Source organism: Delphinus delphis, chromosome 16, assembly GCF_949987515.2.
Source record: "Delphinus delphis chromosome 16, mDelDel1.2, whole genome shotgun sequence".
Taxonomy (NCBI): domain Eukaryota; kingdom Metazoa; phylum Chordata; class Mammalia; order Artiodactyla; family Delphinidae; genus Delphinus; species Delphinus delphis.
Genome location: NC_082698.1, coordinates 76,836,773 through 76,854,714, shown reverse-complemented (window position 1 = coordinate 76,854,714; position 17,942 = coordinate 76,836,773). Strand labels below are relative to the sequence as shown.

General features: G+C 37.5%; 1 protein-coding gene across 1 annotated transcript in view; it reads left to right on the top strand.

Moving 5' to 3' along the window:
• RYR2 (ryanodine receptor 2) overlaps positions 1 to 17,942 on the top strand; it is a 714,060-nt gene that overhangs the window by 275,872 nt on the left and 420,246 nt on the right. The window contains exons 4-5 of the mRNA XM_060035003.1: positions 3,449 to 3,465; positions 11,895 to 11,909. Coding sequence (XP_059890986.1) covers positions 3,449 to 3,465; positions 11,895 to 11,909 — 32 coding nt within the window. The remainder of the gene's footprint in view (positions 1 to 3,448; positions 3,466 to 11,894; positions 11,910 to 17,942) is intronic.

The following is a 17,942-nucleotide window of genomic DNA, read 5'->3' as shown; positions in this document are numbered from 1 at the left end:
AAAATTTAAAAGACTAGAAGTATTGTCAAGATGTGAAGCAAGTGAAACTCATACACTCCTGATGAGAGTTAAACGTGTACCACTGCTTTAGATATATTTTTCTGAATTTGTATTTATTAAAAATGTGGGCCCTCCAAATCATAGTTTTACTTTTAGGAAATTGAAACGACGTCATTATGTTTTGAATCCTGGAACACAGTGTGCAGATTTTTCAAGTTTTCCCCCCTAATCTTAATAATAAACAACATGTATGGTGGAGAATTACTTATAGGGTAGAGTAGATTTTGTTTTTCACTTTTCTCTAATTTATTATTTTAAAAACTTAGCAGGGTAATGGATTGTAGGTATGTATTAAATATTTCAATTACTTTTCTTATGTTATGCCTTGATATTAAAAACGTTATATTTATGTTGGATGTTTTATTGTTGTGTTGTAATTATCTAGAAATTTATCTATGTGAAAAACCAGACATGCTATTTGAATAACTGAAACTAAATAACATGTTCGATATCATAAGAATCTCTAGGTTCATTTTACATTCTCTTATCTTGATGTTAACACATTGTATTAGGTGGCACTTACCATGAGAAATAGGCTGGTGAATAATTCCAAATTAAATAGAGACTAAAAATCTGAAACAAAAGAGAAAAAAGATGACATATCTTGTTTTTGGCATACATAGTAGAGCTTAGGAGAGTGGGGATTTCAAGTTGAAGACCCAATTTCAAGATGAAGCTCCATCCTTTTTTTCCAACAACTTTGTTGTTGTTGTTGAGGAAAGTGTGTAACACATTTATATGTCGTTTGTTTCCTCATGTATAAAATGCAGTCAGTCAGATTACCTGTAAAGTGTTCAGCTCAAAGCCTGGCACATAGTAACTCCTTACTATATGACCTATAGATTTAATAATAATAACATTCTTTACCTTAAACAGTAAAATAAGCAACTTGGAAGAAGCAACCAAACTCATTTTTATAGGTATGGAATAGTTCATGTTTTGTGCCCTAATTTATAACTTCTATATTAATTAAATATATTTACAATTATTAAAATATACTAATTAAATGTACATATTAAAACATGAATACAAAAATGGAGATGTCACGTCATATGATATAATTTATAATTAATTACTTTTGTATTATGTTCTTAACTTCTGTCCTCTCTGCTTAGTCAAGTTGCTATTTAAATGACTGTTTTATTTTCCTTAATGGAAATTGTGTTTTTATTTGAAAATAAATTTGCTCATTTGTTGGTCTTAAAATATTTAATGCTGTTTCCTACAGTTGGTAAAATATTTATCTTCTCTAAATTAATGGAATCAGTATGTTTTTTAAAAATCCCACATACTTGGATAAAAAATTATTGGAATAAGTACTCATTTGTCTTACATGCTTTATGGATTTGGTAACTGTTTAAACTATAAAATTGGTCAAGTTCATTGTGAGCTTTATATTTCCTTTCCTTGATTAGCGTCATATAAATCATTCTCTTCTTCACTGTTTGTAGGCATTTAATTAAATAATTCTTGATAACATTCATAAGAGATGTGTCATGAAATTGCTCTGCATCGCTTATGCATAATTACAGCTTTATTGTACTTTATCAGTCTTTTAACTCTGTGGACCATTTGTCTTGTCTTCTGTGTTTAGCTGAAAATTCACTCCCAGCACATGCTGTTGCTAAGCCTTTCTTTGGGTATTTGGATACTGAATCTGTTATATTATTGCTAATTCTTGCTGCTTAAAAAAGTTTCACTTTTGTAATATAGATGATCATTAAAGAGCTTCTGTTACTAATACTAGGAACTATGACTCTTGATTACAATTTCTCTTTCTTCCAGGAAAATCCCACAACACTTTATCTTTGCACTGATGCAAGTGTGTGTGTGTATGTGTGTGTGTGGGTATATTTAACATTTTGATGTGAAAATAATGATGGGATGGTAGAATGTCTTTGTTAATCATTGAAAAAGCATGGCATATCCTGGTTTCCTGATAAACATGAAAGGGAAATCATTTCACATTTCCTTAAGTTATTTTTCATGGAAGAGAATAAATATAAGAATTTGTCCTTTTAAAGGTAGAAAAGTGAATGATAATTATATTATACTGGACATGACTAAATTGTTTCCCTGTGCCCCAGGATCTAAAGAAATAGATTCATCACTTTAATAGGTTCATGCTTAAAATGAGGACTTGAGCTTTGGGTAACAGCTAAGTATCTTGAAAACTTACAGTGAAAGCCAGGGCTTTCCATTCATTAAAGTATTCTTTCTTAAATAACAATGTGTTTGTAAATTCAGAGGTTGGGGGTAGGCTTAGAAGAGATTTTTCTGAAGACTAAATAAATTATTGACGAAGCCAAAATGCTCTGTTGTAAGTAATCTGTTGAATCTATTGAATCTCACTGGGCCTTCAGAACAATCCCACCTGTGTATTTAGGTTGATATTTTTATATCACTTTATAGCATTTAAAAAGTAATCACAACGTATATGCATCTTACGCACATTTCCTTCTTGAAGCTTGTTAATAAGGAGTGGAGATTCTTAGTTATGGCGAAGTAGCATGAGCTTTGGACCTGATGAATGAATTTTCTAAAGAAAAAAGAATTGCAAGTACACATAAATGCATGAAGAGTCTGAAACAGACCTCAAGTTTCACTGATCCCCAATCATATGTGCTAAAGAAGGGAGGTTGATTATGGAAACTTACCTTTGAGAGAGAGTATATCCCTCAGTGTTGAGATTTTTAAATTCTGATTGATTTGCTAGGAATCTTAGGGCCTTGTAGAGGCAGTCGTTGACATATGGCTTTTTATTCTGTTTTACACTTTGGATATAATTATATTCACTTAATTTTTAAAGAGTCGTATGAGGCTAACATGCATTCATTAATAACTACATTTTAAACAATACTTGGATTCTGGTGCAGTTTCAGAATTATTTGACAAAGCATGCCTTTTGTTATACTGTGAACATTTATATAATGCTAGAAAGATTGGGCTAAGAGAAATTTTACTTCTATTTCATCAGAGATTTATTCTTAGATGCTGTATTTCTAAACTGATCTTTTTCGTTAAATACATTTTTATAGTTAGAGGAGAATAGTGGTTCCTAAATCAAAGGGCTGTAGGTTTGAGAATTAGGTAAATGTTCACGTTTGCTTTTGAATATACTAGATTATTGTTATTTCATGTACCTGGTACATATTCAGCCTAATGCCTTTTGAAGTTATGATTACTAAATTAATTGAAATTTGTGTGTTTTGAGGAGATTAAATGTTATTAATTAAAAGTTTGGATACTGTTTCAGATCCTTCAGAATTGGAAGTAGGTTTCGGTGCAGGGACCACATTTCAGTTTATTTAAATGACAGTAATTAAAACCTTGCTAGCTACTTATTTGTGTGCCTGTTACTATTTTGACTTTTTCTTTCCACAGAAAGTTGATGTGAAAAAATGGGTATGTGTTTCCACGTATTTACAAAGAGATCGTGATATAAATGGGTGCATGTTTGCTGTTGCCTCTAATCTTTTTGTTTCGCTTCCTAGTGTGGCTGGTACTATGAGTATTCAAAATAACTGCTCTGTTGTAGTCAACACGTATTTTACCAGTCTCCAGTTAGAACCTTTAGAAGTTTCTAGTTTTCTTCTTCTGAAATGGAATCTACTAAAATATTCTCTATCCCTGGAGCATTATAGTCTCTGTGTAATCGGCTTTATCGTTATGATAGGCTTCTGGTCAATGAGAAGGCTTTTATTATTAATATTGTGTATCTTTTACCGAAAAATCTCGACTGTTTAATCTTAGAATCCTACTGCTTAGCTCTCGTATTTTCCCATGTGCTATAGAAAAAGGCTTTATACATATTCATACAATCTTAAAAAGTGAAGGTGAATGAGAAAATATCACGAAGAAAGTTAACCGCTGCAGGATTCTGGAGGCTAATTTGGAGACCAACAGTGTAACAAAGTGATATGGCCAAATTATGTTACTATTCTTGGTCTCAGTTTCTTCAACTATTGAGAGAGAGGGGGGGAGGGAAGGAGGGAGGGGGACAGAGGGAAAGGGAAAGATCCTTCCAATTCTGAACTCCTTTTAATGCTGAATGGAAATTAGAGTTTCACCAACATTGATATTCCTGATCCACTTTGTGTGCAAAACAGTGAGGCCCTTCATGTTGTGTTGTTTTGTTTGTATTTGCCCTGTGACTTACTATGGTGAATCAGCTAATACTGGCTTACTTGATGACTTCATTTTACTTTCATTATATTCCCTCATTCTGGGATGCAGTTACCGTGAGGCAACATCTTGAGACTTTTGCTGTCTTTACAGTAGCCTTTCACTTGTGTTTCCCAAACAACTGCCCTGTTTCCTAAACTTCTTTCAGCCCTTTATACTTAAAGAAAGTTTTGTTTATTAAATTTACCATTTCCATTATAATGACACCCATGTATGGATTTTTTTTTTTTTTTAAAGAAGATGTTGGGGGTAGGAGTTTATTAATTAATTTATTTTTGCTGTGTTGGGTCTTCATTTCTGTGCAAGGGCTTTCTCTAGTTGTGGCAAGCAGGGACCGCTCTTCATCGCGGTGCACGGGCCTGTCACTGTCACGGCCTCTCTTGTTGCGGAGCACAGGCTCCGGACGCGCAGGCTCAGTAGTTGTGGCTCACGGGCCTAGTTGCTCCGCGGCATGTGGGATCCTCCCGGACCGGGGCCCAAACCCGTGTCCCCTGCATCGGCAGGCGGACTCTCAACCACTGCGGCACCAGGGAAGCCCCCCATGTATGGATTTTTGAGAACTACTACTTCTATGTTATAACTCTGGAAATAATTTTAATTCATCATCTGTTTCTTCATAACTAAGCTATTAATTTTGTTCAGCTCTTTCTTTTTGAAATTTCCTCTCTTCTCTGCCTCTAGTTAAAATTCTGATCCGAATTCTTGTCTTGGGGATGGAAACCTGTTTCTAAGAACATGTGTTTCACCTTTTTGTGCTCCTTCCCCAAGATTAGCCATCCTCAAAGAAGTCCCTGTCTCATCTTTTTATCCCTTCACTTCCGTTCCAGTGTCCCTGTGCTGTATCCAAATCAGTAGTTCTTTAGCCAGCCACTCAAGCCACTTAAATTCCTTTGGAAATAGAATATTTCAATGAATAAACCCCCTTTCTCCCGCTGTCTAGAAATATCCCTATTCTTTCCTCTGCATTTGGTTGCTTTTTTGAAGTGCCTTGCTATGTGAATTTTCTCCCTCTCATTTTCATAGGGATTTCTCATCTCAAAATTTATTCTTAGTAGGTTTATTTGCAAACCTTTACCTTAGAGATTGCTTTCTAGTTCTGAGAAAGTATTGGCGGTAACATTGAGCTGACAGTCATGCCGTTTAGCTCTGTGACTCACTTCATAACCTGTGTCAGCTATTTGTGGGCATTCGTCTCGTCTCCTTGTTTATAGGATTAGAATCTGGGCTAGCCCTTTCTGGTTCTAAAATATTACTGTTATGTTAATGATAAGACGTATCAATGCTGAAATGTACCTTCATTGAGATATCATATAATGAAGATATCCAACTGGATTTGCTCTGGGTAACTGATAATCACTATATGTATAGGTCTCAGTAAATTTTAGATTTGAGCTGTTTCTTTCTTTGAAGACCCGTACAGGTCAAATCTTAGGCGCTTGCCATAGGGAGCTTGAAAGTCTACTGTCACAGGTAGAATTTGTTACCTTTTTCTGTTACTTGAAGGGTAACAGAAAACAGTTGAATCCCCTGCCTACCTACCTGCTCTGGGGGCTCATTCTCCTGCGTGCCCTGGGTTAAGTTAGGACGGGTTCTATGTTTTCTCATAGACAATGAAGCACCCCCCCAGCCATTTCAAGTCACATAAGTCTCATTTCAGTAATTAAAATGCCCAGTCCTGTGTAGTGGAACACTCTTGACGTTAATTCTAGTTACAGCTCAGGCCTCTCCCGGCAGGAGCCTGGAGCGGGTGGGGAGTAGGGAGGAATCTGCGTCTCACTTCCCTCTGCCAGTTCCCACACACGCCTGCGCATTGCCTGCGGCTTCTGACCCTCTCAGGGTGTCCTGGCAAGGAGAAGAGGAAAGTTGGCAGGCAGGTCTTCTTTGATGAGCCTGTCATTCATGGGGCTGGTCAGGTGTTTTCAGCTGACTTTCTCTCTGGGTAGTTGGGCGGTGACCAGTGGAGATGCTGTCACCGGAAACCTCTGAGCTGGGGTTCTCTTGCTGCATCCATGTGCCCCATCCTCTAGCTGATCAGCGGTGATGACCTCCTCATCCCTGGTCTCTTGGTGGCATTGAAGACAGTCCCAGGCTGGCTCCATCTAGCGTGGCCCCCATTTGCTCTTGGCAGTGTGGTCACTGGCCAGTTGTAACGTTACTCTGCTGGGACACAGGTATCCCTGAAGCCACCCTCTCTAGGCTTGAGCTGAGGGCAAGCTCTGGGGAAACAGGACTCCAAGCCAACCAACACCTCTCTCTAAGAAACCATCTCTTTGCTCTCCAGCCTCTCCGGAGAGACTGGAGCTGGGGGCCAGCTTAGGGCAGCAGTTGGATTTTCAGCCACCTGCTTTGGTGTCCCTGTTTGGGTGGTATCCCAGTGTGGTTTGGAATATGAGAGTATTTGCCACTACTTTGTTCTGAAACAGGTGTCCTATTTTAAGACCCCGTTATATTTGCTTGTCTACAGAACATAGGTGACAACCCCAGATTGAGACTTTTAGAAGCCTTATAAAACTTAAATATATTGAAAATTAGACTTGCTTCTTTATAAATTTTCTCATAGCATCATTCTGGAAACTTCATCACACGTCAGTCAACCTCTCTCTCTCTCCCCCCTCCTCCTCCCTTCCTTCCACCCTCTAGCTGTTTTCCCGCGTCTCTTTGAGCACCTTTGGGCATTTGTGTTTAATCAAGAGCTCATTGAGTCATCAGATGCTGCTCTTCATACTTCAAGAGGGAATAACATTTGTGAGTTCTGCATTAAAACGTGATGAATTGTTACTTCCATCTACTCCACCCTCAGCCCTCTAGCCCCCTAACCTCTAGCATTGGTTTCTAGCATGGAGGCCTGGGATCGCAGTCATGGATGGAGCTGGGGACAATAAAGGGATGGAAAACATTGTCATATTGTTGTATGTGAAGCATTGTCTGTAGACCAAATGATGTCTCATCCCTATTAAAAAATATGTTGATGCTGTTGGAATTATTAAAATACAAAATCCTTTCAAATGTTTCTGAGAGTAGTTTTAATAATGCATTTTTTCGTGCAGCTACTATGATGTGAGGGTCTATGAAGTGCTCTCATGTTATCAAGATTCAATCATGTTTGAAATGGTTTTGAAAAAAATATACAGAATCTTCTATATCCTGATAGAGACAATTTTTTCTAGGTAGGTGGTGCTCTGAGTGTAGGGCAGGCTTTATAGGTCCTCAGGTCATTATGATCCACATACTCTCCGTAGAGATCAGTTTGTTGGTTTTTGATTGAGAGAAAGGTGGGAAAGGAAGAAGCCCTCGGGCTTCCCTGGTGGCGCAGTGGTTGAGAGTCCGCCTGCCGATGCAGGGGACACGGGTTTGTGCCCCGGTCCGGGAAGATCCCACATGCCGTGGAGTGGCTGGGCCCGTGAGCCATGGCCGCTGAGCCTGCGCGTCCGGAGCCTGTGCTCCGCAACGGCAGAGGCCACAGCAGTCAGAGGCCCACATACTGCCAAAAAAAAAAAAAAAGCCCTCAATAGCTTTTCTACTTCATATTTTAGACATTCATGCAGCTCAGTGATTTATAAATGTGTCACAGAGATAAAAGATGAGGATTTATAGTAGCTTATCAGAATTATTTTCCTTTATTCTTCTAAAGAAGAACTGGATAATTATATATACATATATATGTCAGACCCTTACACATGAGAGAAAAGACAGTCCATTTAGACACTGTCTATAAAGAGTTGTTGATAGGTTGAAACAGACAGCAGTTGCTCCCAATCTGCCCCCAAATTATACTGAATTCTTATTAAAAAATACCAGCATACACATATCACTAGCTGCCAGTGATGGTCATTAATATGAGTAATGCAAGAGCATTGCCACGGGCTGTATCATAATATGTATAATTGCTTTTTCATGGGCTAAAAGCAGAACCCTCTTTTAGACGCTTTCTGGGCCCACCATCAACATGTCTGTCAATCAGTGCAGTCTTGAGGATTTTCAGTGGGGAAGTCTTAGAAAGTTAAGCATTTACATAGGATATCTTCATCATAAGAGAAATTGTTGAGATTTTTCACAAAGATACACCCACATATGCTATTAGATAGTATATATTGATATATGTTTGGAACTTGGAATTGTTAATCTTAAATTTCTTTTGCCCTCTAAAATTCTGGGGGAGCATGGTTAATTATAAAAAAGCCACCAACAAACCCAAGTCTTTAGTGGTGAAATATTTTTTCCTTTTCTCAACATAATGAAATTTACCACATGTATCCTCATTCACAGAGGAGAGAAGACCAGCTGGAGGATTATGGAGAATCCTAGCATCTTGATACAAGGAGAAAAAAGATAACAGAAGAGGCTTAAGTCTGATGGATATTTGGTGTGCAGAGTAGGACATTTCGCTGCCTCAGTGGAAACTTCATGTTAGGACTCCAGAGGCAAAATTTTGCCCTAGTCTCTCAGATTGTCCTATTTGATAAATTTTTTTTTTTTTTTTTTTTTTTTTTGCGGTACGCGGACCTCTCACTGTTGTGGCCTCTCCCATTGCGGAGCACAGGCTCCGGACGCGCAGGCTTAGCGGCCATGGCCCACGGGTGCAACCGCTCCGCGGCATGTGGGATCTTCCCGGACCGGGGCACGAACCCGTGTCCCCTGCATCGGCAGGTGGACCCTCAACCACTGCGGCACCAGGGAAGCCCGATAATTCTTTTTTAGTAGCCCCCAAATGTTTATTTTGTTGCTTTGTTACTATTTCCTCATCTATATAATTTTTAAGAAGACATTTTAGCAAAGGTTCTTTTAAAACTTCTAAGAAAGGCCCATTTATAGAGGAATTAATTTTTGTAATCAGTTGTCATTTCACAAACCTGAAATAACAGTGAAAAAAAATCCCAAGTTTGAACTGAAAGGCAAAATTATGGTAGAGGAAGTTTGTACATCACCTCAATTTCTGTTTCTTTCTTTGTACCAGTAACAGATGGAATATAATTATGCAGTCTCTTGATGTCTGATGTTTGATTACAATTTTCAGACTAAAGTATTGCTATTTGATTTGTTTTTCTACTCATAATTATTTGCATATGCTAAGAAAATCCCTTAGGGTTTTCAGATCTACTAGATCAAGTGACATACAGAGCAAAGACTTCTGCTTCTTTTTATCATCCATTAGACTCCCAGGGCCATCTTTGTTTGAGTTAGAACATAAGGATTGCTGTTTCTCTTCCTGGTTTTCATGTTAGTCTAGCATAATGGGGGGGTGCTTATGTCCCCAGCTCTTGGTCACATTTGAAGCTTCATCTGAGTTGTCCATTCTGAAGTAATTAAACTAAACTTGGGACACTGAATTACTGCCACTCGTAGTTTTGCCCTAAAGAACTAAAATTTCCCACTTTGTGTTTCTGTGTCAGTTGATTTTCATCCCCAAATTTCTTCTAAGACAGAAAGCACCATGCCTGGACTCTGTCTTTATAATTATCCATCTCTGTATCTTGTCTAATGAAATTTTACCTCTTAGATAATTGATTTCCGGGCTTCCCTGGTGGCGCAGTGGTTGAGAGTCCGCCTGCCAATGCAGGGGACGCGGGTTCGTGCTCCGGTCCGGGAAGATCCCACATGCCGCGGAGCGGCTGGGCCCGTGAGCCATGGCCGCTGAGCCTGCGCGTCCGGAGCCTGTGCTCCGCAACGGGAGAGGTCACAACAGTGAGAGGCCCGCGTACCGCAAAATAAATAAATAAAATAAATAATTGATTTCCTTATTAAACTTATTGTAAGCATAAAAATGATAATGCTTTACACCTAAATTGAGGCTGTTTCAATATTTATCTTCATGCATGAGTTTCTTTTCTCTTTCTGTCACATCATCAACTTGTAAAGGATTTTAATTTTCATTCTTTTTCTGTTGCTCTTTATCATACTTAAGCAGTCTTTACATTGAGATTAAAATAATCTATTTTTCCTTTATATATTAATGTATTTTGACTTCTTCTTTGCCCTTGAATGATCCCTTTTGAATATCTTCTAATGTAATAAGTCAAATAGATGGACCAATAGATGATTTGTACAAAAAGTTCAAGTCAGTACTGCCACAGATAATCTTTCATGTTCCTGATTGTCCTGAAAATAATGCGTGTCTGATACATCTGCTCTTCTTTCTCGTTCTGTAGATGGCCGTCTTAGTCTTTGCTAATTTACAGCATTCATTTTATTTTATCCTGTGTCCAGATCACTCTTCTCCGTGACTTGTACATCCTGTATTCGCACACAACTAAAAATGACGAAGAGCAGACCTCAGTAACTAGATGACTTTTTTTTTCTATTTTCTACAATTCTAACGTAGTTCCACCTAGGTAGCTGACAAAGTCAGACTGAAGACATTTCTGAACGAAAAATCTCTAAAACCTAAATGAGTTAAAAACCCAAAAATCTCATGAAGAAAGTATCTATTATAAACCATTTTCTGTAGCAAAATTTTGGATTTTTGTTTTTCTTTGAATTAAGGCTTAAATGATTTCCCCTAATTCCTCAGTGATATCTGCATCACTGGTGATCACAGGTAGGCATGTGATTAGTCAGTAGCAACATGGAGTAAATAAAGTTCCTTGATATCATTTACCACGGATATTAGCTACAAAAATGTAACTACACAGCCTATATTTTCTAAGCTGAGAATGAAATGGTTCTTGACAATTTTTCCTTAACATTATAATATTGAAAATGAAAAAAAGCAGTCATAATAGAATTGCCATTTAGTAATATACATATATGACTATGTATGTATGTTTCAGGGAAACAAGTGTGGTATTTAACATCTATGTTAGAAAACTTTCCCTTGCTGTTTTCTTTAAGACTAATGTGGATGTGTGTATTTTTTCCTCTGTAGGACTCACATGCACCTGACAGCTAAATGTAGCCCTAAGTTTGGAAACATACTATCATTTTTCCTTCTTTGCTCTTTTTCATCTGTTTACCTCTCCCAGGAGTAAGAAGTCAAAGAAACTTCTTGGGTCTAAAGAAAAAGGAAGGAATATATCGATATGTACATATTATGTTTTGTAGAAGAAAAAAAGAGCTGTTATAATGTAAATCATGAGAAGTGGCCGAGTCAAGAGAAAAAGAGAAAAGTTCTGTGGTTTTTCTTTGAAATTCACATATCACAATATGTAGTATCTAAAGAATTGCTTTTTGTCATTTTTGCATGAAATATGGGCAGCTCATCACAGCATATTAATTGATGGTCTACCATACCTGTTTCTAATCCACTATTTTTACTTAAGTTAGTTGGGTTGCTGTTTATATTACTGCATTTTTATGCAACAGATGAGATGAAAAATGTTCTAAAGCATTGTCAGAATATAATTTTAGGATTATACTTTTTTTGGGGTGCTTAAATATGCTGTAAATTAAATCACGCATTAAAGTCAAGTAGCATGTTTTCACAGAAAAGAAAGAACTAATGTAAAAGCATTCTAAAAAAGAGTTTGGCTTGCCACACCTTTTCTCTAGCATGTAGTTGATATTAAGTTTTGTTGTGACAACACAGTGAATGTTTTTTTGTTTATTGTTCATGTAACTCCATTTAGAACAGTGGAGTCTAAAAATAAGATATTTTAAAATGTCTTTGAAATAATGTATCTTTAATATTTTCTCTTTTCCTTATGCCCCTACAGAAATTCATGATGAAGGTAAGGCATTGGATCATCTGCTGTATGTGTAATACTTTGTATGTTTGGTTACTCATATTTAATTTTTGAATTCATGGCACTTTTCTTCACATTTTAAAGTTTTCAGAAATTAAATCAAAACTTTTAAATTTCAGTAAATACATCCCATGTTTACATTTATTGACATTTGACATCTTTGGGTCATATTGTGACATACTAAGTCTTACTTAGCCAACGTTAGGAATTTCTCCCATTGACACAGATTGTTTTTCTGTCGTTCTCCATCTAGAATTTTCACTGTGGGAATTATATTGGCTGTTTTGTGTTTATGCACTGTTGCATGAATACAATAGCAAATTCATACACTGGAAAATTAGAAGAGGCTAAATTAGGAGAGGCACCAAGAAGCTCCTAGTGAACTACTTACTCCAGGAGATGTGAAAATAATTTGACTTCTTTTTATTCCTCAATCAAATTAGAAAAACCAAAAGGTTTTAAGAGAGACAAACTAAAAGAGAAGAGTAATATCCATGGTCATGTCATTGAAGGACACGTGTAGGGAAAAGAGAGGAACAGCAGAATGTCATTATTTGAGAGAAAAAGTAGAAATGTGTTGTTTCATTTTTATATACCTGCTACATTTCTCATGTAACATTCATGAAATTTAATTTTTATCCTAAAAGCTGAGGAAAATTGTGTAGAGAAATTGATTGTGTTCAGGTAATGAAGGCTTAATATATTCAAAAATTTCAAAAGATATAAACTCTGAAAAGTGTGAAATCAAAATTCTGGATGTAGATTTAAAAGGTTGCTTAGAAGAAAAGGAAGCAAAGGATTCATTTTCTGTGGAGTTACATTCATATTTGACAAAACTCTGAACCAGGAGCGTTGTCTTGACACATGGAACCTATTCGTTAACATTAAGAATTTGACAGTTTGGATAGGATGACAGAGCAGAACACTTACCTGAAGTCCCTATCAACAAGGACCCAAAACATTTTCCAAAATTTCAAATAATTCCAGCCATTATTTTTCAGTGGAAACTATTGTTATTACCTTGGGAAGTGAGGACATGAACTGCTCAGTGAGGCAGATCACGAAACAAGGGATTTGGTTGGGAAAATGTTATCAACCGCAGAAAACAAGAATATGTTCTCTCTTTGCAAATATTAATAAATAATGAAGGGGACTTCCCTGGCGGTCCAGTGGTTAAGACTCTGCAGGGGGCACAGGGGGCACACGTTCGATCCCTGGTAGGGGAACTAAGATACTGCATGCCGCGCGACAAGGCTAAATAAATAAATAATGAAATTGGGTTTGATTTTTTAAAAATTAGCAGTTTTGCTTTTGCTAAATCTGCATTTACTGTACTCATTTTATCATTTCACCCCTATTCAAATCCTTTGTCTATGCCATTTCTGTGATTCCTTGGAGAACAGTAAATGGCTTAGTTCCTGAAGCATGTACCTCAAGCTCTTTCATGAGAGCTGATTCATATAAAAATCAATGCAAATAGAAAAATGATGTCCATTTGGTTTAAACCAGGTGGTGTACCTGATGGAATATAATTAAGCTCTGACTTCTTTTAACCGCAAGGCCAGAAACCCAATGACTTATTTTCATACCTGCATTGGATCATCTGGAAAGGTTAGAATTTGACTAAGCGAGGACCTATGCATTAAACTATAGTAATTTAAACCAATTACAAGGAAAAGGATGCTAAATTTTATGCGGCTTTTTCACTTTTCAGTCGTGACTTGCTTTGGTTTTCAGACCTGGACACACATCGTTAGAACCTCCTAGAACCAGCCAGATGCTTCCTTGTCGCAGGTGCTCATTTCTGCTGGTGGCACTGAGCAGTGATCAGTTAGTCCTGTCCTAGTCCTGGTCTGTTCCCTCTGGAGACCTTTGGTTAAGACACCCTCCCTCACAAGTTAGCCATCTAATGCCAAGTGGCTGTGTCGACAGTGGTCAGCTGGTTTGTCAAACATATTTATTTTGCACTGAAGCCAGATTTCTCATTAATTATTATAATCATCCTTTGAACCTGTTATATGATTCACTACTGAAGATGGCAGGGCTGTTTGCATGGCTCCTGCTGCCGGGGACCCCAGGTGGACCAGATGCCAGGCCAGCAGTTCTGTGCTCCTCCTCTGTCTAGTGCTGTTCACATTTGCGTTGGAAAGTCACGTTCAGATGATGTGAAGGCTTACGCACAGAGATTTTTTTTTTTTTTCTCCCTGAAACAACTCATTACCCGAGTATCACTCTTTGTATTTGAAGGTAAACTTAAAAGCTTCCCTGCTTAAATATCTGAGGACTATGAAAGAAGTTCTCCAAGGCAAATTCCTTTTTGTTGTTGTCTTTCGTTTTAAACGTTGGTTGTGTAGCTTAGTATTACCTAAGCAGTAAACTCTTTTTAAGATTTCATTGTTTTTCTTCTGAAATGGTGTGTTATAATGATCAAGGGATATAGAAAAGTTCTCCTGTAGAGTCTGATTTATTTTTTATTTATTTATTTTTTTGCGGTACGCGGGCCTCTCCCGTTGCAGAGCGCAGGCTCCGGACGCGCAGGCTCAGCAGCCATGGCTCACGGGCCCAGCCGCTCTGCGGCATGTGGGATCTTCCGGGACCAGGGCATGAACCCGTGTCCCCTGCATCGGCAGGCGGACTCTCAACCACTGAGCCACCAGGGAAGCTCTGATTTATTTAAAAAAAAAAAAAAAAAAAAAAAACCTCTTGAATAATAAGGGCCTGGAATTATGAGAAATGTCCTACATTGATTAGCATAGCATTTTTGTACAGAAAAAATGATTAGTAAAACAGAAAACCTTATAATATTTAGGTGTTATATAGTTAATAAATTAAATGGTTTTAAATAGCAATGACACTAAAGACGCATTAAGCAAATATGTGGTACGAACATACTTTATTAAACACAGAGGAGGAAAAACACCCCAAGCAACAGAAACACATAGCCAGTAATGTTTATGCATGTTTAAACCTCTCGAGCTGATCTCAGTCATTACTATTCTGGTTTTATGTACTGTGCTTTTCTGCTGTTATATTTTAAGCTTGTAACAGTGGTACCTCAAAGGTAGCTACAATGATCCAACTTTCCCCTCCCCATAGAGGAGGATAACAGATTAATAAATGATACCTTATGACTGCATCTTATTCTGAATAAATGTAAATGTAGAAGTATTTCCATCAGAGCTTCTGCTTACAATATGGGTACCCTGATTGCACATTTTGGGCCAAGATGCTGGAAAGCTCAAGGCATAGGAATACCTAATAATACCAAATTGGTATTAAAATAATCTGTGGAAAAATTGAAGTGTGGTTTGTTTAGAATACGTACAGCTTTGTTGCTTAGATTTTGTTTGAACGTACTCTGAACTTTTTTTATCCACTTACAGTTCACCAGTTCAACTTTTTTACGCTATCGTTTAATATTAGCCCTGTCAGTCATCTCAGGGGTCCTGGGACCAAACCTACGCACAGAACTGAAAAAACTTTTTTAACTGATATTTTCAGAAAGTTCAATTTTACCCTTTATTAAGTGATTCTTGGCTCTCTGACACCAGAAATATTTAGAGGGAGGAGTTTGGAAATGGTAGTTGTTACCTTGGGTTGGTGGTGTTTTTCCCTGAAAGAACAACAGCCCCTTAGCGTAAACCCCCTTCACCTATGGGAGGCTACAGCAGTCTAGCAGAAGCCAACTTCAGGATCTGCAGAGGGGCCATAGAGGGCTGTTCACAGCTCACCAACCATACCACAGGCCCAGCCAATCACAGGGGAGAGCTGGGGTGTGAGGGACAGACCGTTGCATTTTCAGAAACAGGTAGGGCCCAAGTCACACTCGGAAATGTATGTCAAGGACATGTAAGTTCCAGGTAATGCTTTTACTAAAAAGACCTGATAATCCGACATGTAGTTGGAGGTGGTAAGAAATGCAGAGAGAATTAGTTCTTAAACTTCTGTTTTCTTTGCTGTTAGTGTGCAAGTCTTTGGTAGGGAAACGCATGGGTTCAGTTTATAGTTGTTGAATGAATGAATAATTAGAGAAAACTCTCATTTTGAAGGCAGAGGAAAACAAGCTGTGAGCCTATTATGCCTAATACCCTTGACATCAGATAGTGTACCTCTCAGATACAGTATTTGAAGATACCCGATAAATATCTTTTGAATGAATAGAAAAAAGTGTTTCTTTTGTATAATGTTTACTGGAGAATCAGTAGGACTAAAGTATAGGTGACATGAATGTGAACACAAAGTTTGTTACATAAAATTTAACTTTCTACTTTTTCTCTTAACTGGTGCAATGGAAAGCACCGCTTACTTTGCCTGTGTTTTAGAGTCCAAGGAACAGTGAACATGTTAACTTCAGAAAGCACCAAGGTATTTTTCCAAAGTGCGATTTTGACGGGTGGGCTAGCCTTGAACTTGTTGGTCCATTAGCTTGATTGGTTCTATCTAGTTGGTTCTGGCTGGATTCCCAAAGGTTATGATGGTTATAGCACTGTGAGCTTGTAAGGTTCTGGTTTGGGTGGCCGGAGGAGAAATGGACCCCTTGTTCCAGAGTACTGAATTACTACTGCTTGTGATGTTATTAGCCAGCAGTGATGAACTTTTTCTCATTGAAATTGCCCTGGGGGATTACCCAGTCCACTTTGAGGCAGCATGCTGTAGAGTCTTGAAGGAATAACCCTGGAGGTGGCTAAGCCAGTGTAACCGGTACTTTAACAGGTGTAACCATCCTCTTAAAGTACCGGTAGTTCCCTACATCAGAGGAAGTCCATAAATATTTGTTCACTTAAAGCAAGGACCAGGCCAAATTTAACAAGAAAATTGATATGATTGATTGACCAAATCAGAAAGCACAAATAAAGAACCAAGGTACGTCTTTGGATGCATCCCACAAACACAATTCTTTTGATAAATGTTTGTTGAATAAGTTATCCAGCCTGCCCAAGAGTGGAAATTATACATTTTATTTGTCCTGAATCAGAGCCAATCACAGTAGTATTATTTAAAATGACAAGTTAGAGGAAAAGGACTGCAGACCATGTGACAGAAATTATATTCACTTGTGTTAACAGTGCTCTCTTAATTAACAAAGTTAATTTAGTGTGGATTATTTGCATACTTTTACAGGAATTGTATTAAAACTAAATTTGTGATATAAATTAGCATTTGAGTAGTGAGGAAATCTGTAGTGTTAAATCCATAATAGACAACTGTGTAAAATCTTCATATATAAGATCTTTGAAAGAAAATTCAGATACTAAAATATCTCCTCTTAACCAATTTGACCATTTATGTATATATGTACATATGAACACATGAAATGCACAGGCAAAGCTTTACAGAAAAAACAGCACTCTGGTTAAATCTAAAGCTTGTTCTTCATCTAAAAACATCTTGTTTTGGTTGGTATGACTGTCTAGTGTCATTAAAGTTCAGCTGGATCTTGTAGCGTTGGAACTTATATCTGGTAGGGAAAGGTAAGCTCCTACCAAACTAGTCCCAATCAGACAAGGTAAATAAGTTGTTCTTGGCCACAGTAAATCAAATATATTATAGAAAATAAAAGTACTCTCTAAACAGGGCCTCATTCTTAGGAGGAATATAGTTTTGCAGAGTAGATTTTTCCCTTTTTCACTCTGGAGGTGAAAAAGTAACTTTCCTTTTTTGTAAAGCAATTTTTTTCTCATAATTTTAGTACCTTTTAATACCTATTTTTAAATGGTTTGGAAGTCTTTTAAGCATAACATGTAAAGTTATTTTAAGAAATTATGTGGAACAGTAGGAAGGGGATATATTTTTAGTAAAAAAGCTATACTAATAATGAATATTAAAGTACTTTCTCCTGTACTTCTTAAGAGTATGTATAAGTCAATAACATCACAGTCATCCTTAAAGACCTCTTTTTCCTACAGAAAAAAAGGGCAGCCTCCTTGGCATAATGTTCTGTACCTCCCGTGATGTTACCCTGATCTACTTTATGACTCCTGTTTAGTTTCTCTGCGACCCAGCACTGCAATCCCATGG